Source organism: Peromyscus leucopus, chromosome 16_21 (assembly GCF_004664715.2).
Source record: "Peromyscus leucopus breed LL Stock chromosome 16_21, UCI_PerLeu_2.1, whole genome shotgun sequence".
Lineage (NCBI taxonomy): Eukaryota > Metazoa > Chordata > Mammalia > Rodentia > Cricetidae > Peromyscus > Peromyscus leucopus.
Window position 1 is genome coordinate 63,898,439 of NC_051084.1, and position 23,302 is coordinate 63,921,740.

A 23,302-nucleotide genomic window follows, 5' to 3' on the forward strand; every position below is an offset into this window, starting at 1 on the left:
ATACTACCCTTACTCCACCCACACGAAGAGTTCAGAGAACACTGGATAAATAGGTTCAAGTTCTCTATTGTGTGATCCTTAAAAGCTTTTAAAGCCCTCTACTCCCTCTTATCTCACATGCAGAGAAAATATTACTGCCCCCTTCCAATTGCTGTGAGGAAGAGTAGGAAGAATGCAATTGGTGACAAGTTTAGGGGTATCAACTGATCCTTCACTTTCATCATAATTTGAGGTAGAGATTTGTGACTACATATATTCACAGAAATCATTTGCTTCCCAAGCACATACTGTGAGACTCACAATATCACACGTTTGTTGCAAACATCATCTCACGAAGTCTGTTGAATAAAGCTTTTGGCATCATTTAGACATCATTAACACAACAACGGAGACTCAATAAGCAAAAACGACATGCCTAGGGTTGTTCTTATTTGCTTCTCTGTGCTGTGATAAACACTGACCAAAAGGAACTTGTGGAGGAAAGGGTTTATCTGGCCTACAACTCCGGATCACAATACTTCATTGAGGAAAATCAGGGCAGGGACTGAGACAGAGGCCATGGAAGAATGCCTCTTACTGGCCTACCCAGCCTGCTTTCTCATGCCAACCAGGGCCGTGTATTAAGGGTCATCAGTCATTAATCAAGAAATGTTCCCCAGTGACATGCTCACAGGCCAATATGATGGAGACAATTCCTCAGGTAAGATTTCCTCTTGACAGGTGACTCATCTTGACACAAACTAACTAGATAATGGCAACGCAGCTGACAAATTATTGGGATAGCTTTCTAAGGTTTACCGGCTTTCTTGAAATTATTTAGTTACATTCCAAGAAATAAGCCATGGTCTGATTATGACTTGATTGTGAATTTGTAATTTCCCAGGAATCTAAAAGGAATTGCACATTTATCTCCTTTTTGTTCCTACTAGGATGTTTAAGAAAAATGGAATTTGTAAAAGTTCAGTTTCCCCAAGAAAAGATGTCACAAATCATGTATTTTTACAAGCAGCAAGAATCTTAGTTTGTGAATGCTAACTTCATTTTGTTTCTGGACTTATTTTCTTTCTTACTTCATAGAGCTGGAGTTCAGCTGCTGCAGGAAATGCTAGAATCCAGGCAAGATACTGTGACACGTCACACAGTGACCCACTTGAAAGGAGACTTAGCAGTATGTATGTGTCTATTTGGCATGACTTGTCTTAAACAGCCTTTCCAACACTAGGAAACACCTGAAGAAAATACATACAGTGAGGAGGTTTGTTTTTATTTCATGACTTCCAAAGGTTCAGCACACGGTTTTTAGTTAGAACAATTTGGGACTGTACTGAGGCCAAATAACATGATGGATGTTATAGTAGAGGAAGCTGCTCACCTCAGTTAGAAAAAAAGCATGATAGAGAGAGAAAGAATTTAAGTAGGAAGTATACTCTTGACATGAGTGCCTTCAAAGACCCAACTCTGCCAGGTAGGCTCCATTTCTCAAAGCTTCTGTAAACTCACAGAACTATAATCATCCAGGGTGCCAGTCTTCAATACACAATTTTGTGGTACATGTCAGATACAAACTACCTTTAAGCAAACAAACAAAAATTTAAATGAATAAATACATCTCAAAAATTCATAGATGCAAGCAACTTGACAATAGTAAGTTAACAGACTCAGTCTATACTGACATCTATACTTGGTAACAGACTATAGCCTGATATACTGTAGCGTTGTTTTTAATTTTTAAAATTTGGGGATTCTTGGTTTGGGAGTCTATGTTCTGTTCAAGAGGAGTAAGTAATCGTGACCAGCATTATTAAAGGACTGAGTGCATCTATGTACCTAGGAGGTTTCCATTCAAAGTTATCTCAGTTGTCCACAACATCAGAGTAGGGATTTCCTCAGCCTCAGGACACTGCCACAGCTAAGAACTGGGTTATAAGCAATTATAGAACCACCCAGATGAACAATTTTTGGATGCTCAAAAGTGAGCTTGGTTTTGTGAAATAATTTAAATAATTACTATACAATTTTTAGTGCATCCTATGGAATTAGGTAATACTTTAAGCAATGATTTCTTCCAAACTAATTTTAAAAATTACAAATACAACTTTATGTCTATAGATTATTGAGATGTTGAGCAGTGTATTAGCAATGGGGGATCTTTATATTCTAGAGAAAGGCAGATTATTTCTCAGTACTGTAACCCACCTAGAGAATGCATGAGAAATTGATCCAGCATCTTTTGAGAATGTGTGCCCTCTTTGTAACTGCTTTCAATTCCAGAATTCAGTTACAGCTTCTAAGTGCTCTTGCAGATTTTTGTCACCCTCCTTTACCTGACAAGAGACAGAGATTGAGGTATCTGTAGTCCCCAGGTGCTGGTAGTACATGCCTTTAATCCCAGCACTTGGGAGGCAAAGGCAATATGAACTCTGTGAGTTTGAGGCCATTCTGGTCCACAAAAGAGTTCAATGACAGTCAGGATTGCTACAAAGAGAATCCCCATCTCAGACAAACCAAGAGAGAGAACAGAGACAGGAGAGAGAGAGAGAGAGAGAGAGAGAGAGAGAGAGAGAGAGAGAGAGAGAGATCATTTCAAAGCTATCTCATCATCTGTCATTGCCAATTTCTCCTGAGCACCACATGCTCATTCAGCAAGAAGGAAGATTTTTCAGCAGAGAAACAACTATATTACCTATTATAAATTGATGCCTAGATGATCATTAAAGCATTTGTGAAAGAAAATGAGGAAAACATCTGTATTTTATTTTTTAAATAATATTATTAGCCGGGTGTGGTGGTGTATGCCTTAATCTCAGCACTCAGGAGACAGAGGCAGATGGATCTCTGTGAGTGCACTCTGGGACAACCAGAGCTACACAGAGAAACCCCATCTTCCAAAAAAAAAAAAAAAAAAAAGAAGAAGAAAAAGAATACTATACAGTAATTTTCCTTTGTTTTCAGATACATTTTGTGGAGAAAATATCCATTTGGAACATTACCCCTACTCCTGGTCAAAGGTAATTGAAGTATGGTACAATGAATCCAAACACTTCACATATGGAGAATGGCCATCCTCAGATGATGAGTATGAAACAGATCATTACACTCAGGTAATCTATATCCTTCCAGGTACACACATGACTGGATTTATGTATGAGTCAAAGATAATTACTGGTTCTCCTCATAGGCTAAGGAAAATGACCCGTGAAGTCCCAACAATACAGTTGCCTGAATGTAACCAGGACAATGATAACACCACTTCATGTGCTAATTCAGATAGGGAAAATTCCATGTGGCCCTATTTCTTAAATGAGAGGAGCAGGTGGTCACTGGCTACTGAGAAAAAGACAGTGTCAGCCCTGAACACATTTATATATGAGTGAAGCTAAATGAACTCAGTAGGTTGAATATACAATGTGTACAAATCAATGTGTACAAATCTAGATATATATGTAATGATAATGACTATCAGAGAATGTGTAACAATCATTATCATCAGAGAAGGAATGAGGGATTCATGGAGGGATTTGAAGTGGGGTTAGAATTTATATGGATATGGAGCTCATATACAGTATTTTCAGCAAACAGGTTTTCTCTTTGTTTTTGTTTTTTTTTTTTTTTGTTACATAAAAATGTTTAGAATTACAAATGGATGACACACCTACTGAAGTCTAGATGGGTTCTGGAGACAGGAACTCTGATCTTGTTCAGGGCAAATGTTTTGTCAACTGAGCCATTTCCTAGCCCACTTAGCTTAGCTCTTTTGTTTGTTTGTTTTCTTTGTTGTTATTTGGATTGGTTTGGTTTGGTCTTTGGAGACAGGTTTTCTTTGTGCTGTCCTGGAAGTAACTCTGCAGACCAGGCTAGTCTTGAACTCAGCAAGATCCACCTGCCTCTGCCTCCCAAGTGCTGGGATTAAGGGTGTGCACCACCACCACCTGGCTTCCCACTTAGTCATTTTATTAGTGTATACTAATTATACAAAATAAATTTTATGTTGCCATTTGCATACATGCAATATATGCTCTGACCGTACTCCCTCCCTATATTTACCATTTTTTTCCTCCTCCTTTCTTGCTTTTATCATCCTAACAGTCCCTTTATTGTTCAGTCTTTTTTAACCTATGAACTTCATATACTTGACTTCATGAGACTGTCTTGGTTCATTCAATATCAAGATCCATAGCTCTCTCTATTTTCCTAAAAATGGCATACTTTATTGTTCTTTATGGCTGAACAAAACTCTTTTATATCTATCTAACACATTCATCTATCAACAGGTACCTGTGCTGACTGGGCCATGGCAAAGGGTACCACAGTAAAGCCAAGTATACACATGACTATTTCATGCTAACCTTGATTTCTTCATATATACACCCAGAAAAGATAGAACAGGGTCCTATGGAAGTTCTACTTCTAATACTTTAGGTAACTACATACTGATTTCCACAGAGGAGGACCAGTTTATGTTTCCACCAGCACCATGTAAGAGTCTTCTCTTCCCACACCATCAACTTTTGTCTTGTTAATTTTCCTGAAGGTCAGTTATTCTGACAGCAGTCACAGTGATGTGGCATCTTATTAAAATGTCGATTGAATTTCTCTAACAGCTAAATATGTTGAACATTTTTTCATAGATCTACATTCATACTTCTTCCCAAGTACAGCTATCCAATGGTCAAAATGTTTAACACCTGACACTGTGGGGAACAATATCCATTTTTAAACGACATCAGATCCTCTCTAAATTTTTTAATAATGTGCTGCAAATCTCACCTTAAAATATTTAATGCTCTTTCCTGAAGAATCTAGGTAGTTTATTATTATTATAATTATTATCATTATATCTTCTAAACAGAATAATTTTCTTAATTTGATTTTTTTCTTACTCATTCATTCTTAGTCTTACAGAAAACTAGAGAGTGATTAATAGGAATATGGGAGATATTCAGAACAGAAACAAAGTGATAACATATGAGTAAAGACTTTTAACTATTATAAAATCTACATTTATTTTAAATGCAGAGAGGAATCAGTAAAGGACAGTAGACAAGGATTGACTTTATTAAATTAAAAAATTTAAATAATAATTTGTCTGCCATGGAAAGACTAAGTTAATTTTTGAGGAACAAACTTGAATCTCTAAATGTAAAGTAAAGGATTGTACATTAGAAGATAGAATATTTAAAAATTTGAAATGGAAAACATTAGAAAATAGTTATTGGCCGGGCGGTGGTGGCGCACGCCTTTAATCCCAGCACTCGGGAGGCAGAGGCAGGCGGATCTCTGTGAGTTCGAGGCCAGCCTGGGCTACCAAGTGAGTTCCAGGAAAGGCGCAAAGCTACACAGAGAAACCCTGTCTCGAAAAATCAAAAAAAAAAAAAAAAAACAAAAACAGAAAATAGTTATTGTCCACAAAGAAGAAGACTCAGGAGTATCCATTGGTAAGTCTCATAAGTTACATAAACTAAATCCTGATTAAGATTGATATTTAAAGTTCCCCAAAATAAAACACAAAATAAGCAGTCATTGATGTCTATGCAGAATTATTAAACAAACATCAGCAAATAATATTTTCTTTCAAATTCAATACTGTTGAACACTAATGATGTGTGTCAAGAATCCAAGATGCCTTCATATTTAACAACTGAATCGTGTGATTTATGATGCCAAAGAATTAGATGACATCAACAGAATAGGAACCTAAGAAAGAAAACCAGTTGAAAACATCATAGCGTCAACCCCAGCCTTATAATCCATTCACACAAAAGCCAACTCAATCCTTTTCTTCTATCATAAATGTTCAGCTCTGTCAGTCTTGTGCAGCAACTTATTCTGTCAACTTCAATAATCCTTTTTTCATTTGTCAAAAGAATTCAATAGCATGCCAAATGAATTCATAAGAATTACTTCTCCAATTTGCCAAGTTTCTAGGAAATGTAGAAAAAAGTCATACATACGTAAGAATAGCAATTAATGAAAAGAGAGGTCATGAATCCGAAAAGAAGAAGGATGGCTACCTAAGAAGGTTTGGAAAAAGAAAGAGAAAGAGGGAAATGGTGCAGTTATAATCTCAAAAAGTAAATGATTTTAAAAACCAAAAAATTGGTCTTTATTTTCTTAAATTTTAGGGTGAAAATACTATTATTATCTGTAGAACCATGTGAATGCATTAGTGTGGTCATAGAACTATTTAATAAATAAATTTATTTCTTTCACATTATTTGTGCTTTTTCTTGGATATGTATAAAATGAATAAATGGAAGAATTACAACCACTACTTTACTAGTAATCAATATATAATGGAAAATGACAAAACAGATATTCTAATGTATTTTCATTACAATTTTCCAAGTATAAATTCTATAACATTCTGAGTTCAACAAAATTTCATAAGGCAAATGCACATTTGTGAAAAACAATGAGAGGAGAAACTTGCAAACATCAAGGGGCATCATCTGATGTTTGCATAATAGATGGAGCCCCGGATTTATTGAAAGCATATCCTTACACATCAGAGATACTTAAATTGATGTGGAGGGAGACTAACACCCAGGAGAGCTTCCATCTGTGAAGAGGAAGTAATACTTCACAAAATCAGTCAGAGAGAACTACTATGATTAAAATAAATAATAATAATAAAACAGTAGCAAAGAGTCCAGTGCAGGCTGAGGGAAACTCTAGCCAGGTTCCTGCAGAGGTCACAAAGACAATGGGCTCCATTACACACACCTTCACTTCCTCCTCCAGCCTCTTAAACATTTTATTATTTAACCCTCACCATACACATGCATGTAGAAGCTGGCATTATTATATCCATCTTACAGATGAGAAAATGAAACTCTAACCAAGAAACAGCAAAACAACCAAACAACAAAACTTTACCAAATTTAGAAGTACAGAGATGGAATTTAAACTTAGCTCACTTGCACTGAAAGCCACTGAAGTATTACCCTATGTTTGACAAGTAAGGAAACATCTTCCTTGGTTTGAGTCTCATACAAACTATTTTTATCGTACCAGCTTATTCACCACATAGGTTTGACATGGTGAGAATAAGCAGAATGGATCAGGTTACTCTGTGGTTTTGGTGGGATTAATATAACAGGTTTCTCATTCCATTAAGATGAGCTAAACACATGAGTTTTTCATCTGTGGGCCTTCTGAGCAGGCCATGCTGAATACAAACTGAAGACATAATTACTTCTTTAATATTTTTTTTTATTTTTATGTTTGTGTATGGGTGTGTGTATTTGTGCACACATGCAGTCAAGTGTGCCCACAGAGTTAAGAAGAGGGCCTTGGATATTCTGGATCTGGCTTTAGAGGTGGCTGTGGGCAGTCCAGGTGGATGCAAGAATCAAAACTAAATCTTTCAGAAAAGCAGCAAGTTCTTATGAGCACTGAGCTATTGCTCTACCCTCTGCATGCTTACATTCAATCACGATTATAGTGTTGATATTGTAGTCATTTTGTGAGCATGCAATCCAGAATAAAGTCATCTGGGTTTTGTGTGTGTGTGTGTGTGTGTGTGTTTGTTTGTTTGGTTGGTTGGTTGGTTGGATTTTTGAGACATGGTTTCTCTGTGTAACAGCCCTAGCTGTCCTGGAACTAGCTCTATAGACCAAGATGGCCTCAAACTCACAGAGATCTACCTACTCCTGACTCCCGAGGGCTGGGAATAAAGACATGCACCACCACCACCAAGCATAAAGTCATCTCTTATCTTTGCAGATGGTCTGGGCTGTTTCTTACCTCATTGGCTGTGATGTTGCATCATGTCGCAGACACAAGGCAGCTATATATCTCTATGTGTGTCACTATTGTCATGAGTATGTAATACCAGTTCATTATTCTTTCTAAATATATTAACTTCCTAAAAATCTCGTCTAATGTTTCAAACATTATAAATAAATATTCTGGGTTTTTTCCCGTTAGGTTGTTAGCAAAATATACCCACAATCATTCGTTTTTCATCATGTTTTTACTAAATAAGTTTATTAAGAGATATAAACATTCAGGCAATTTATCAGTATTCACTGGAGAGTTATGCCACAGGGAGTGAATTTGAACTGTCTTAGCAAAGAAAGGATATTTAGAGGTGTCTAGATTCCTGTGCTCCACTTTCTGGTCCCAATGTTGACCTATGTATTTCCCTTAGAAATGAAATTTACATGGCGCTGGAGAAATGGCTCAGGGATGAAGAGAACTTGTTACTCATGCAGCACCCAAGAACCGAAGTCTTAGGACTGCCCCTAACTGTAGCTTCAGGGCAGGCTGTGCCTCTTCAGGCCTCCACTGACAACTACATACATCTGTACATACAGACAAACAAACAAAAAACATTGCATGCATACATCATGTACCCACAAACATTATACACACACATATATGCACATACAAACACAAAACTAAAATAAATCATCTTTTAAAATAAGTTAAATTTACATATTCTAAATGCTGCCATCACAGGTACTAGTCACAAGTTCTAGAACATACAACCCCGTTACTTCAGTGAGGAGCAGATGTACAACCTTGTTTTATCAAATGCAGTTATCAATTGCAGAATGGTCCAATAAGGTAAAAATGACTATGAAGGTCTACTTCTGTGACTTTAGGGAAGAAAAATAGGAGAAGGAGGTTCTTCAAGTATGGGCAGTCACCTAGGATATTTGACTTTGATTACTAGTTTGAAATTACCTTTACTGATAACAATTGATGACAGCTCCTCATGTTTCTTTTATCTGTATGTATTATCTAGGTTAACACTGTGGTATCTAAGCAGAGTGTGTATGTGGACAGAACAGTAGGATACCTAGTATGTTCTTGAGCATGAGTCTTAAAAAGTGGACCATATGTACATTTTAAATAGGGCTTACTGTACCATGGTATATTCATAGATTATAAAGTACTTCTACAACACTTGCTTAAGTGAACACCTGTTGTCATCGCATTTTGATATAACTTAAAAAGTGGTACTAATTAAGAACTACATATTATCTAAACAACATTTAGATATTGATAAGCAAGAAGTTTTTGCAGTTTCTGGAATTTCAAATATTCCACAACTATGGATTTTCTTCTATACTCTTTCCCACATGCAAACCCTCCTTTGGTTTCATCTGTGCTTAGTGCTTTTGTGATTTATATCGATAGTGCATCTACAAGACACAATAACAAGTATCATGCTTTTCATTATTGGTATAAAATGAGATTTAAAAAAAAAAGATCCAATGCAAATGATTTGTGGATTTTTTTTCCTTAGCACTATTAAGAACTTACATTTTCCATAACACTTTCCTATGTTCTTGTGAAGATTATAAAAAAAGAAAAAGAAAAGGCGCCCCAAGGCCCCCCTTTCAGGACTTGATTGTGGATATGTCCAGAGTCCTCTTAGCACATGGCTGTTCAGAGACAGGCAACAATGACTAGAAGTAGACGAAAACGGAATTGTTGGAGGTTGAGTGCCAAGACAATACTCATCCATGAATCTAGATCACGTATCTATTGTAAATACTGTTTGTTTACAAACATGCTTAAAGAATTTATCTTTTGAATTAGCTGTTAACAGTGAAGATAAGTTTATAAATATTTTCCAGTGACAGTTTTCATTATACCTCCACTTTTTTTTCTTTTTTAAAGGGGAAATAATCCTGACTCACTCAATAAGCCTTATAAGCAGGGCTTACCATGTGCAGACTGTCCACATAACTGTGAAGACGGACTATGCAGTGAGTTGTTTTTGTTGTTTAATTTGTGTTGCTTAAAGTTGGCATATTAATCATATTGATATGAAGACCACATATCCTTTAGGATAAGCATTAATCCATGTTCTATATTTCTATAGTTTTCATCTCAATAGTACCACATGATATATCTACATTAGCTCTGTTTCCCTTCCCTTCATACCCAGGGTAAGCACGACCCTTTGACTTCACTACTGGAAGGTGAAATGAGAATATTTAGGTATGAAACTCAGGTTCCCATCCAAAGGTTTAAAATTATGAATTAGAGTCAGTATAGGTAAAATATTAATGTAAGTTTGACTGCTGTCACTAGACAATTCCTGGGATACCTTATTGTTGACCGCAAATTAAGCATATTGCTTTCAGGTTACTAGTCTCTACAAAATGCTTGCTGCCCTCAACTTGGCTGAACACATATCAGTGTGGAATTTTTTTCTAGTCTGATCTTTATTCTTCTTCACTAGCTCAGGAGCTATCTGATACAGGGTTCCATTAAAATGTGTCCTTCCATACTTAAGTAAATTCTGATTTTTTTCCAATTAACAGATAAAAGTTGTACATGTGAAAGTTAAGGTTATATTCTGACAGGTGAATATTATATAGTTCTGAGATCAGCCTAATCATATCTGTTTTTTTCAAACATTTGTAATTTTGGAGTAGTGTTCAAAATTCCACTTTTTAAAAGTATGCAGTACATTATTATTATGTGTAAACACTAATAACACACTTGCTACTCTCAATTCTATCTAGTTGCCACTTTGCAGCCACTGATCAGCATATCTCTCCACTCTCAAGGTGATAACCTCTTTTCTTGGGCTATTATTGCTAAATACGTCCACAAATATAAAAATACAACTTCAAGTCTATTTTTGTAGTTTGTGTGTTTTCAAGGCTGACCACTCTTCACTGAACACTCAGTAAAACATCTCATCCCTGGGAGAGGCTAATTCCCCCTTTCTGAGCAGTCCTTAGCTGTCTATAGTTCTTTGTCTAGTAGTGGGACCCTAAGAACGACATTTTATAAATACTGATTCTTCCAGTACAATGGCATGGATTATGTTCCTGTATTGGTGCACCATCTACAATGACTTATAATTTTCATATTAGAGATGCCACTACTTTGAATTAATTAATTGCTGTGTAATTTTATGTGTATTCTTAATTTCTATTTCACATACTGCTATTGCATACACCAATGCTCCATATTTTAAATGTTGCTTTGATGTACTGCAACCAATTTGAGCTAATTTATTTTTTCTTAATTTTGGCAGTCTCCCTGTCCTTTTCTACGTATGAGACAATGTCATCTTCTAACCATGGCAATTTGGCTACCTATTTTTCCAGTTTAGAAAAGCCATTCATTGATTATGTTGCTTCACAGCTTCAGCTAGGTTTTATGCCACTGTGTTCGATAAAAAGTCACAACAGAGAGCATCCTTATGTTCTTCCACATCTTAGAGAGAAATAACTCCGCTTTGATATTCACCATGATGTTAGCTACCAGCTCATTGTAAGTGGCTTTATTAGAGAAAGAGATTATTTCTTTCTATATATTATTCACTCAGTGTTTCACTCATGAAAGAAGATTGGGCATAGATTCCAAAAATACATAGAGAAAAGACAGCATTTCCAACAAACAGTGCTGGGAAAATTGGATGCTCACATGTAAAATAATGAAATTAGATTCACATCTATCACCCTACACAAAAAAACAACTCCAAATGGATCAAATATATCAAGGTGAGATCTAAAACACTTGGAGGGTAGACAATACCCTCCAAGATGTAGGTGTGAGAAAAGACTGTGACTAAGACTCTTCACTCATGAAATAAGGTCAACAATTGACAAATGTTGAGAGAACTGAGTAGTTTCTGTACAGCAAAGGCTACAATAGAGTGGTCTACATCATGGAGTTGTCACCACAGCCACCTCACAGAATCAACCCAACGAACAGGAAACTCACAAAGTAAGAGAGAATCTTTGTCATCTGTACATCGGATAGAGCTTGACTACCCAGACTATACAAAGAATGCAAAAAAAGGAAGAAAGAAAGAAAGAAAGAAAGAAAGAAAGAAAGAAAGAAAGAAAGAAAGAAAGAAAGAAAGAAAGAAAGAAAACAACAACAACAAAAAAAAAAACAAAACAAAAATCAAGAGTCAAGAAAACAAATGGCTCAATTACAAACAGGCTATGGCTAGGCCCCGGGTGGAGCTCTGGGAGTCTAATTAGTGAGAAAGAGGAGAGCTTATATGAGTGAGAATTGTTGAAACCAAGATTGAATAAAGCACAGGGACAAACAGCCAAACGAATGGAAACAAATGAACTATGAACCAAAGGCTGAGGGGCCCCCAACTGGATCAGGCCCTCTGAATAGGTGAGACAGTTGATTGGCTTGATCTGTTTGGGAGGCATCTAGGCAGTGGTACCAGGTCCTGTGCTCATTGCATGAGTTGGCTGTTTGAAACCCGGGGCTTATGCAGGGATGCTTGGCTCAGTCTGGGAAGAGGGGACTGGACCTGCCTGGACTGAGTCTACCAGGTTGATCTCAGTCCTAGGGGGAGGCTTTGCCCTGGAGGAGGTGGGAATGGGGGGTGGGCTGGGGGGAAGGGGAGGGGCGCAGGAGGGGGGGGAGAACAAGTGAATATGTGGCTGATATGTAGAACTGAATGGTATTGTAAAATAAAATAAAAGGAAAAAAATAAATGAGAAAGAGACTTTAAAAAAATAGTCTATGGAGCTGAAAAGAGAATTGCCAAAAGAAGAAATAAAGAAGGGCAAGAGATCGCTTTTGAAAGGTTCAAAACCACTAGAAATTAATGAAATGCAAACAAGAGGTATAACAAGATCTCATCTTACCACAGTCAGAGTGGTAAGATCAAGAAAAAAGTGATAAAAATGTTGATAAAGGTGAGGGGCAATGAGAATCCCCATTTATCTTTTTAGTGGAAGTGGAAACTGTTATAGTCATTATGGAGATCGATGTGGAGAATTCTCAAAAAAAAAAAAATTAAAGCAGATCTACCTTGCTATCCAGCTCTTATACTCAATAGCATATGCCTAGAGGCGTTGACATCCTTCTCCACATATACCTACTCAGCAACAGTCATTTCTACTCTATTCACAATAAGTAGGAAATGAAAACAACATAAATGTTCTTCAGCAGATTAATGGAAAATGAAAACATGGTACATGTATACACAATGCAATTCTGTTTAAATGGGGAAAACATGAAATTAAGATATTTTCAGAGAAATTGATAAAACTGGAAAATATTATATTGACTGAGGTAGCCCAGGCCCAGAAAACAAATGCCCCATGTTCTTTTCTATTTGTGGGTCTTAGCTCCAAATCTTTGGATGTAAGTATATAACTTAGAGTAACCTGCAGAAGGCAGGAAAATAAAAAGGGACCATGGCGTAGGGGTGGGCTCTAGAAAAGGGAATGGTAGGACACAGGTGCTCTGAAAGGGAAAATGGGAAAAACAGAAAGGAAACTATAACTGGAGATAGAGGAGGAAAAGAAATGCATAAGGAGAAGGAGGAACGAGGGATATAGAACACTAAGGATGTCTGAAAACACCATAAGGAAAGATATTATTTTATGTTTATTTTAAAAATCATATGTAATTATATATATATATATATATATATATATATATATATATAATGAAGTTTAAACTACCACTTGGAGTAACAATGTTTAATACTTCCCTCAAAAATGTTCCTTCTAAAGTCATAGACTATCTAACAAAATCCTCAATACTGGCATGAGAAACTCCCCTTCCAATTGTTGGTCTGGGGAGTCTAAGACACTCTTTAATAATATAGGCTGTTGTCATTGCCCTTGGTTGCCAGCAAGAAACTGAAGTCAAGACCCTATTGGTGAAGATACTACAGTCTTTGGACATAGGACTTGGAGGAATTGAGTTTGAATTGAGCTGGGAGCTTGCCTCTCCTAGCGTGTAAGGGTGATATGCAAACTGCCAAAAAAAAAAAAAAAAAAGAAATCAATTGTCCCCCCAAGATGCTGTAAAGCCTGCAAACTTCAACAAAGACCAGTATGACAAGGTATCTCCAAGTGTTGGGGGAAGCTAACAGCTAACTAGTTGAACTAAATCCCCTCCCAATAGGAGGAAATTCATGCATGATACTGTAAAGTAAAAATCACCCATGGATTTTGGTCACTGGCCGTAGAAGATAACCTATGCTGTATTTCTTCATGCTGAGCAAGGAGTTATGATGGCAGTTCTTTCATTAATTTGATATTCTTTTCCTATTAATCAATAAACCAGGTACTAAGATCTCTCAACCGATGAATTTTTTTGTGAGGACAGTTTCATGCCTGATTAGCCACTGGAACTGACTTGGCTGGAAGGCCTTTTTTGCTTCCTCTTAAGATGACCTATATCCTTCAAAGATAAACTTCAAATAATTTTAAATGACTGAAACTTTGTTGTTTTATTGTTATTATAATGGAATTATTATTCTCAAAATGACTAAGTAATTGAAAAGATTATTCATCTCCAGTCTGTTGAGGTGTAGTGTCACCAACTAAAAAATTGAGATTAAATGAAAGTGCTTTTTATCATGACAAAATTTTTTTCCACTATTTGAAAGAATCTGATTCAACTCATCAATTGTTTTGCATACATACCTAATCAGCTCACCTTAACTGTGGGAGTCTGTCAGAGTTGAGCCCCGACCTACTCCCATCTATTGAAGGGTTCTTGGGGTGGAGGAGAGAGGAATGAAGAAATATTACATAGAAAGATAGAAGGAGACAATAAGAAAGACAGAAACACAGGGTAGCTTTGGGACAGCTCAGAGTCAATACCCAGTCGCCTCAAGGTTTATTCCAAACGGCTTTTTGTACAATGACAAGGAGTGAGGCAAAAAACCTCCCCCTTTCAAGATCAAAGCACACCGTACAGCCAAGTGTAGACCCTTCAAAACACCTGGTAAATATGCCCATGGCCAATAATCATCCCATTATGCAGCCCTGCTGGATAAAGCAAGATCAGATTCTCTGACCTTAAATAATTTGAGCCCCCACACTTAACCAAATTAATCCTCTGTTATATAGGACTTTTGTCTTTGCCTGTTAGGAAGATGTCTTTCCTTGATGGTTGCAACTGTTTTAAGCACAATGTCATTTACTAGTCTATTTTTTTCCAGCTAACCCCTGCCTTTACTATGATGAATACAACAACTGTGATAAACAAGTGAAACGTACGGGATGCACACATCCATCAGTTCAACAATTCTGCAAGGCTTCTTGTCTGTGTAAAACCGAAATAAAATAATCTTTTACTACTTACTATTCTGCTGTGAAGACAAAGGATGTTTTCAGGATCACTTATTTCACTTTGATAAGATCTGCTAATGTATTTCATTTGTTTTTTATTATGCTCAAGAAGTTAATTTTTAATCATCATGTATAGACATCAATCTATATTCATCAAGATCGGGCCCTCCTTTCCTGACCCATCCTGTAGTAACAGTTTTAAACTTCCTTGCTGTATTAATGAAAGGACAAGTCAAATACTTGCCCCAAATTTAATGCATATGATTTTTGGTGTGTAGATCAACATAATACAGTTAATAACTTAAATGAGTTCTTCATCTGTAACTTGTAAAATTGGGCCTTTTCCACACAACCCCTTTTTCTAACTCTCCCATTTCCCCCACAACCTTAATAATTTTCCTGCTTTTCTATTCTGTTTTAAATCAAGCATTAAAAATATTCACCGACCAAACGAGACTCAGGCCTCGACTTGAAATGTAGATATTACTCAACTATGAATGCTTTAAATGTTTTTCTGACTCATTCCTGTCTCTGCAAGCATGTTGTGAAGTGGGGAAAATGAGAGCTGGTCTACCTTTGGGTACCTCTCCCTTCACTGCTACTTCTCCAATGTTCTCCTATTTCCTCCCCTCAGCCTGAACATCCCATTCCCAGATTTTTGTGTTTCTTACACCATAACTGAATGGATACGACACCACTCTGTCAAAGTATTTTGAAATACCTAATTCTTTTATTTGACCTTATTATACTACTTCACTAGAAAAAAAGAACTGTATCCTATATTTTGTACTTTACACAAACAGTTTTAAACAAGGAAAACTGAAAATGGAACACAATAAATACTGATGTTGCAATATGTTTTTCTTATATTTATTTATTTAGAAGTCACATACCTTGCTATTTTCAAATGGGATATAAAAATTTGTGAGTCTGGATATCAAAGAAACACCACACGTAGCACAGCTGCATACTTGGTAATTTTAGTTTTGGAAGGATATTTTTTTCTTTCAAAAATTTACTTTTTCCTTCTGAAAATGTTTCTAAATCAAAGTTCCTCAAGCCCTGCTTTTTTCCCAAACACTTTGTAAGTGGAAGTGAATAGAAACCATGTTTAGCTTCAAAGATGGGAGTTTTATGTAATCCCAAATGTGCTTTATTGGCTAAATATTCCCACAAAAATGTGAGGTAATCAGTAGAGTACTTTTCTACATACTTCTAGGGTCACAGTCCATGCAGGGCTCTGATGTCCTCGGCAGTATACTAGAGCATTTACACCGATAAATGCTATGGGGTGCTTCAGGAGAAGACTATCATCCTGTGTTTCCAGCATCCGATACTTGTGGGTGTTTATGAACACATGTATGTATATTAATGAAAGTCAGGAGAAATATAAAGCAATATGGAAACAATAACATTCAGGATAAAGACCCAGTAGGGAGTGTGTTTCATCACAGCAAAGAAGAGGGAGGCAGCAGCGGGGGAGAGGAGAGGATGCAGAAGACAGAAATTACAGACAAGAGCCAAAGAATGTCCTGTGTCACTTACTTTATTTACTACAGTTCAGTAGCACACTCTCCACACTTTATGTGGAGGCAAGAACAATGGGAATTTTTATATGTCTGGAGGGAATACTGATTCACAGTGATGTTAATTAATTCTATAAGTTCACATTTTGTTTTATTTATTTATTTTTTTTAAACATAGAAGGACACAACTACATCCCTGCAAAGGGACCATTTCTAAGATCTCGTATAATTCTGAGATCATTCATCCGAAGCCACTATTATAATGCGGAGGTAGCACAACTCCAACTCTTAAATGAACCTTTAGTGTTTGCATATTTTTATGGGAGAGGGGAGGAGAAAACAGCATGGGAAGTTTATTACTGTGAAGCCAGTAGCCTCATAAAGGGAAGGGTTCCAACCTCTTAAACCACAGCAATCTTCCAGGCCAGTTAATGCACAGGACCACTAGATGGCAGACTATATACAGTGCATTCAGGAATCCTTCCAAAGGGCTTCATCTGTCTAGATTTCACTTATTTTGTGTGCTATCTGATGGTGGTTTTGGTAGTTCATGTATCTAAAAGCCTCTTATTTTTTCATAAGGCTTTGCAAATATCAGAGTTTCTTCAAACAGATAAAATGAATTTATGTAAAAAAAACTTGAGAAATTATTTAATAGAAAATATCTCAAAGCAGTTTGTTTATTTATTTATTTATTCTACAAATAAATAAAGCTGAGCAAAGTGTGAAATGGGCACAGAAGTTATTTTGATTCAAAAGTCAATTGCATTGGCATTCCAAGCTTGATATCATTCATCTGAGACTCACTCTTCCGTAGTAGGATTTGATTTCTTTCATAGAAGCATTTGATTCCTTACAAGATACTTGGCGTATTTTAGGCGACACGTTATTTCTAGTATACAAAAGATTGGAGATGAGGTTTATCTCCACTATGAAGGCAAAGACACAAGGATTTTAAAGGGCTTCTTCGAGTCAACACCAGAATGAACCTTAAAGCAAAACCACCCACTTTGGAAATTTAGAAGCATTGATGTAATGCACCAGTAGAGGGCTCTGTCGCGTTTCTTAAGCAGTTTTTTTTTGTTGTTGTTTTGTTTTGTTTTTTTGTTTGTTTGTTTTTGTTTTTTTTAAAAAGCAGGAGCCTGAACTTTGGGTCCCAGACTTATTTTTATTTTCATTTCTTTTTTAACCTTATATAGACAGGACTATTGTGGACTTTTTCTCTTTGAGAAACACATTGAGCTGCGAATGCACTGCCTGTGGTTTTGAAAGAGTATCTGAAACTTTGGCCTGCCCTCACTGGAAGCTTCTCTGTCAGGGTCAGAGCCTGCTGGTCAAGTACCTTGCTATCACGCCAAATTCATCGGTCAGAATTTTTTTTTTTTTTTTGAGACTTCTCTAGTACAGGTTTAAATGTAATGAATTAGGTGGTGTTATCTTAGCAAAGCTTACACTGTAGCCAAGTTTCAAATGCAGTCCTTGGCTAAACTAGGTCACTACTTCCCAGAGATTCACTGTCCCTGTTTTACCTCAAAACATTACTGCTGTTTTAAGTCCATTATTATATTAATTGGTGTCTATGTGTGTATGGTGTATGCATATGTGTGTGTGTGAGATGAAGAAAGAGAGAGAGAGAGAGAGAGAGCCTGTGTTTCCTTCCTCTGTTCTCATTCCTTAACTTCCTCTGAGTCATTAGAATATTTTAAAGAACTGCATTTTCATTTAATTTGTAATGCTTTGGAGCGTATAGCCTTGTATAATTTTCTTAATTCTCCCTTTACATACTGTGCTGGATAGTTTCATGTGAACTTAACACAAACTAAAGTCATCTGAGAGGAGAGAACCTCAGTTTCAAAAAATGTCTCCATAATTTCAGGCTATAGGCAAATTTGCAGGGGATTTTCTTAATTTGTTGATTGAAGGGTGGTGCCATCCCGGGGCTGGTGATCCTGGCTTCTACAAGAAAGCAGGCTGAACAAGCCAGAGGAGCAAGCCAGTAAGCCGCACCCCTCCATGGCCTCTACATCAGCTCTCTCCTTAGGCTTCCTGCCATATTTAAGTTCCTGTCCTGACCTCCTTAAGTGATGAACAATGATGTGGAAGTGTAAGCCAAACAAATCCTTTTTCCCCAAGTTGCTTCGATCATAGTGTTTTATCACAGTAATAGTAACCCTAAATAGGACACCTGCACCTCCCAATGTGAGTGTGTGTGTGTGTGTGTGTGTGTGTGTGTGTGTGTGTTTCACATATGTGTATGGATGTGTTTTTTGAGGTGTGGGGTCCCTTCTATTAGAGGCTGACTCCATACTTCTGCTTCCACTATTAATTTCAGTATGGGTTAAATAATTTACTTCATTTGACAAAAAGAAAAAAAAAGCTGCATTCCTCTTATTATTCAACTCCCAGACCTGTTCCCAGAATCTTGATGTTTGTACTTCTTGTATCTCTTAGTTGAAATAAGAATTATGTTCCTATTATGTAGACTGTTTTTTCAAATCAACAAGCCACAAAGATGATCGACAGTCGTTCCCACAGGTCTAGAGAACTGTTTACACTAGCTGGTAAAGGGAAAACTAACCAACCAAAGCAGCCGGTGTTGTGCAAAGCAAGTTGGCAGCGGGGCAGATGGAAAGTGAGCATTTGTAGATGAACCAACCTGGGTCCAGAATCCTTGTTCAGGGCACTGGGAGAGTCTGCTCTGTCACAGCACCAGTTATTTATTTGTGGTGCTCTTTACAAGGCGAGAAAGAAACACAAGGTACAATGGAACCCACTATAAGAGTTTTATTAGGGAGGGGAAAGTATAAGAAGGTGAATGGGCCTACCAGAAATAGTATAGGAGAAAGATCAGGGAATGGGATGATGATACTTTTATAGGTCACATTGAGCATGCGCACATGGGCTTACGTAGCTATGCCATGCATGTGCCTAGATTATGTGACCACTAGGTACATAGATTACTGAGGACGTAAGGCCCTGGGCTGACTACGCATTTTGCCTGACTGCTCGACAGCGCATAAGCAATCATGCAGCTAGGAAGTGGCTATGAATTATAACAGCAGATCAATTTGACAAGGCTTTCTGAAACTGGCCAATCACCATGACATCAAAGACTTTGACAATGTGTTTGTGCTAAATGCTAAGAGCAAAAGTTCTGCTTTTGTTTGAGCTTCGCTTGCTTGCTAAGGTCATGAAAGACCTATACAAGATTCTCTCTGTTGTATCTTAGGGCCACTTACTTAGGGCGACTTAGGGTCGCGAGGAGGGGACAGTAAGTCAGGCCCGGCCTTGAACAAATTTTACCCTCCAATATCTAAGTGTTTAGCTCCTGGTTTTCAATGCCACGACACCTGTAAGCATCACTGCCTGCATGGAAAAGACCCACATGGAATTAAGAAAGAAACTTAGGTCAGCACAACTTTAGCTGGGTTGAAACTTCTGGAGTCTGACCAAACAATTTGTTTTCCTTACACATTTAAACACAGAAAAACTTTAGAAAAAGAATTCCACCCGACAATTATTAATGTTGTGCCCAGGTCGAAAGACCCCCAAGCAAGACCACCACAGAGCCATTATCTGATGCAAGCAAACAGAGGTTTTTATTAACAAGACAAGCAAGCTTGGTCCAACATCCAACATCCAGCATCCAGCATCCAACACAGCGGGTGGAGAAGAATGGCCCCAAGCACTCACTTTAAGGGGTTTATATAGGAAAAGTTCACATGCAGTTTGGGATTGGATGAGGGGGCTAGGGATGAAGTAGTTCTTTGAAGTTACTGGTTGAACTATAAGCATGAGGTTACTGATGACTAACAGGATTCAGGGTATCTACAGAGACATATTTTTTTTTTACTCACTATGTCCTGAACCCAAGATATATACATTCAGATTTATTGTTTCAGTCCTCTTTTCCCATGAGTTCAATTTCTGGTCAGTTGAGTCCATTACTCCACATATCTTATTTTGCCAAGTCCAGGATACATAGATTTATTGTCCCAGCCTTAAGTTCAACTTCTGATCACTTCTAAAACTGCTGGTCAGCAAATACCTTTGGAGGAAGGGAGTGGGGAGCGTCTCTCAAGATGGCTACTGATTTTTCCCTTTCATTACAACAAAGCATTAGACATGGCTGTACAGAAATCCCTCTGCAAAATATTTCTCTTCAGTGAAGCACCTGTGACCTTTAAGAGCAGGCTATTGTTGGCAGAGAAACAGCATGTAGATAAGAGCCTAGAGGTGGTATTTGTAATAAACATAAGATTAGGATCTATTGATTAAGAATGCAAAGTATGCTGGGGCAGTGGTGGCTCAGGCCTTTAGCTTCAGCACTCAGGAGGTAGAGGCAGGCAAATCTCTGAGTCTGAGGCCAGCCTTGTCTATAGACTGACTTCCATTACAACCAGGGCTATAGAGAGAAACCCTGTCTCAAAAAACAAACAAACAGGATGAAAAGTACGTGGGGATTCTATTCACTGAGAGACAGAGCTCAGGAGAAGGGTGTGAACAATGCTCAGGTTCTGGGGAAATCAGCTGAAGGCTGGCCCCATAGAATAGCAAAAGATCACCAGATTGTTAGACAACATCGAGTCCAGCCTTCCAGGTCAACAAGTGTCAGCCATTTCCTTCCCTTGAAGAAAAAACCCACATGTCTAACACTTCTGGTTTTTCCAGTGCTTTCTGTATGTGTGCCCTCTACATATTTTCATGAGAATGTAGGGATAAGTGGGTATGAACGTAGGTATACACATAAACCTTACAACCTAGTGATATCTTGATATTTAAATGAAGTGTAGACAGTTCCATTTCTTGGAATTCTCTTCATCCTTTTAATTTCAAATGTGTGATTATTCTTTCTGCTTATATAATACATCCCTGCAGGCAGTATTAAGTTTCTTTTTTCAACTAAAAAAATAAGAAATTCACTCTTCTTCCTCTGTTCACCCAGATCCAATCACTCACTCTCATCCCCAGATCTGCAGCATAGCACATGAGGCAGCCTTCCCTGTCCCCACCCCATTCCACCCTCCTACCCTATTCATGTGGATCCCACAGATCTTCTCCTTCTAACCTCACTCCCCACACTCCTTACTTTGCCCCAGCCCCCAACCCCAGCAGGTATTCCCTGTGAACCCAAGAACCTCTCCTTCAGTCAACAAGGCGGCTGACAGAGGGTGGATCCTCCTCCTTCCGCTCCTCCAGATCCAACTCCTCCCCCACTCTCATCCCTGCTCTGCAGCAGAACACCTTTTTCTTTTCTTTTTTTTTTTTTTTTTTTTTTTTTTTTTTTTAAATCTCTGAACCTACCTGGGATATCCTTCTGTAAGTTGTGAATATATGTTGTTCCCATTGGTCAATAATAAAGCTTCTCTGGCCTATGGCAAGGCAGCTTAGTGGCAGGTGGGAAATCCAAAAAGAGAGACAGGAAAGAGAAAGGCAGAGTGGGGGAGATGCCAGATTACGACCCTAGGAACAACATGTAATAGGATGTGGGTAAAGCCATGGAACATGTGGCAATATATAGATTAACAGCTATGGACTGAGTTAAACTATAAGAGCTAACTAGCAAGAAGCCTGTCATAAGCCATGCAATTGCTAATTAATATTAAGCCTCTGAATGATTATTTTATAAGTGGCTGAGGGGGTGGGCAGAACTGGAGGAATGTGGGACAGCAGGGCTGGGTGGGACCAGAGAAACTTATGGCTACACCTACCCACAATAGATCACAAAGATCTTCTCTTTCCACCTTTCCCCCACTTATCCCATTATCCCAGCCTCCAGCACCAGCAGGCATTCACTGGTGAACACATCAACTGAACAGGCCAGGGAAGTAGGTCCACAGTAAATAGCTGCCAGGTAACACAGCCACCACACACTCCTAAAGTTCATGGAAGAAGCAAAAACACTCACCTAACAGAGACAAAACCAGATATAATCACATAGACCTATTATCTCACCAATTCCCGATGCCTAGTCATCAGCAAAAACAAACAAACAAACAAACAAACAAAAAACTATCAATAACAGCCAAGACAATATGTCACAAATGGAGCCCAGGAACTCTACTAATAGCAGGCCCTGAATATCCCACCATCCCACCATAGCTAAAGACCTAAAAGACAGCCTATATGAAGATACTAGAGGTCCTTAAAAGGGAAATGAATAAATCCCTTAAAGAAATCCAGGAAAACACAAGTAAACAGTAAAAAGAAATGAATAAAACTGCTCAAGATTGAAGACAGAAGTAGAATCTATGAAGAAAACTCAAATTAATGGAATGCTAGATATGAAAAATTGAGGAATTTGAACGAGAACTACAGAGGCACGCTTCACCAACTGAATACAGGACATGGAAGAAATAATCTCAAACACTGAAGATAGGATAGAAAACATGGATACATCTCTCCAAGAAAATTTTAAATGAGAAATTTCCTCATACAAACCATCCAGGATATCTGCAACAGTATGAAAATGTTAAATCTATGAATAACAGGAATAGAGGAAGGAGAAGAACCCTAGCTCCTAGGTAGAAAATATATTTTCAACAAGATCATAGAAGATCTTGTTCCTAACCTAAAGAATGTATAAGAAACATACAGAACAACAAATATATTGTGCCAGAAAATAAGTCCCCATGGTACATAGTAATCAAAACACTAAATTATGGAACAGAAAAAAAAAATTAAATGCTGTAAGGAAAAAAGGACAAGTAACATATAAAGGAAGATCTAATAGAA

General features: G+C 37.6%; 1 protein-coding gene across 1 annotated transcript in view; it reads left to right on the plus strand.

Moving 5' to 3' along the window:
• The window catches only part of Crisp1 (cysteine rich secretory protein 1), a 29,750-nt gene extending 13,885 nt beyond the window's left edge, over positions 1 to 15,865 (plus strand). The window contains exons 4-8 of the mRNA XM_028868122.2: positions 1,078 to 1,168; positions 2,953 to 3,101; positions 7,726 to 7,823; positions 9,634 to 9,722; positions 14,912 to 15,865. Coding sequence (XP_028723955.1) covers positions 1,078 to 1,168; positions 2,953 to 3,101; positions 7,726 to 7,823; positions 9,634 to 9,722; positions 14,912 to 15,039 — 555 coding nt within the window. The 3' untranslated portion in view covers positions 15,040 to 15,865. The remainder of the gene's footprint in view (positions 1 to 1,077; positions 1,169 to 2,952; positions 3,102 to 7,725; positions 7,824 to 9,633; positions 9,723 to 14,911) is intronic.
• Positions 15,866 to 23,302: the final 7,437 nt, after the last annotated feature.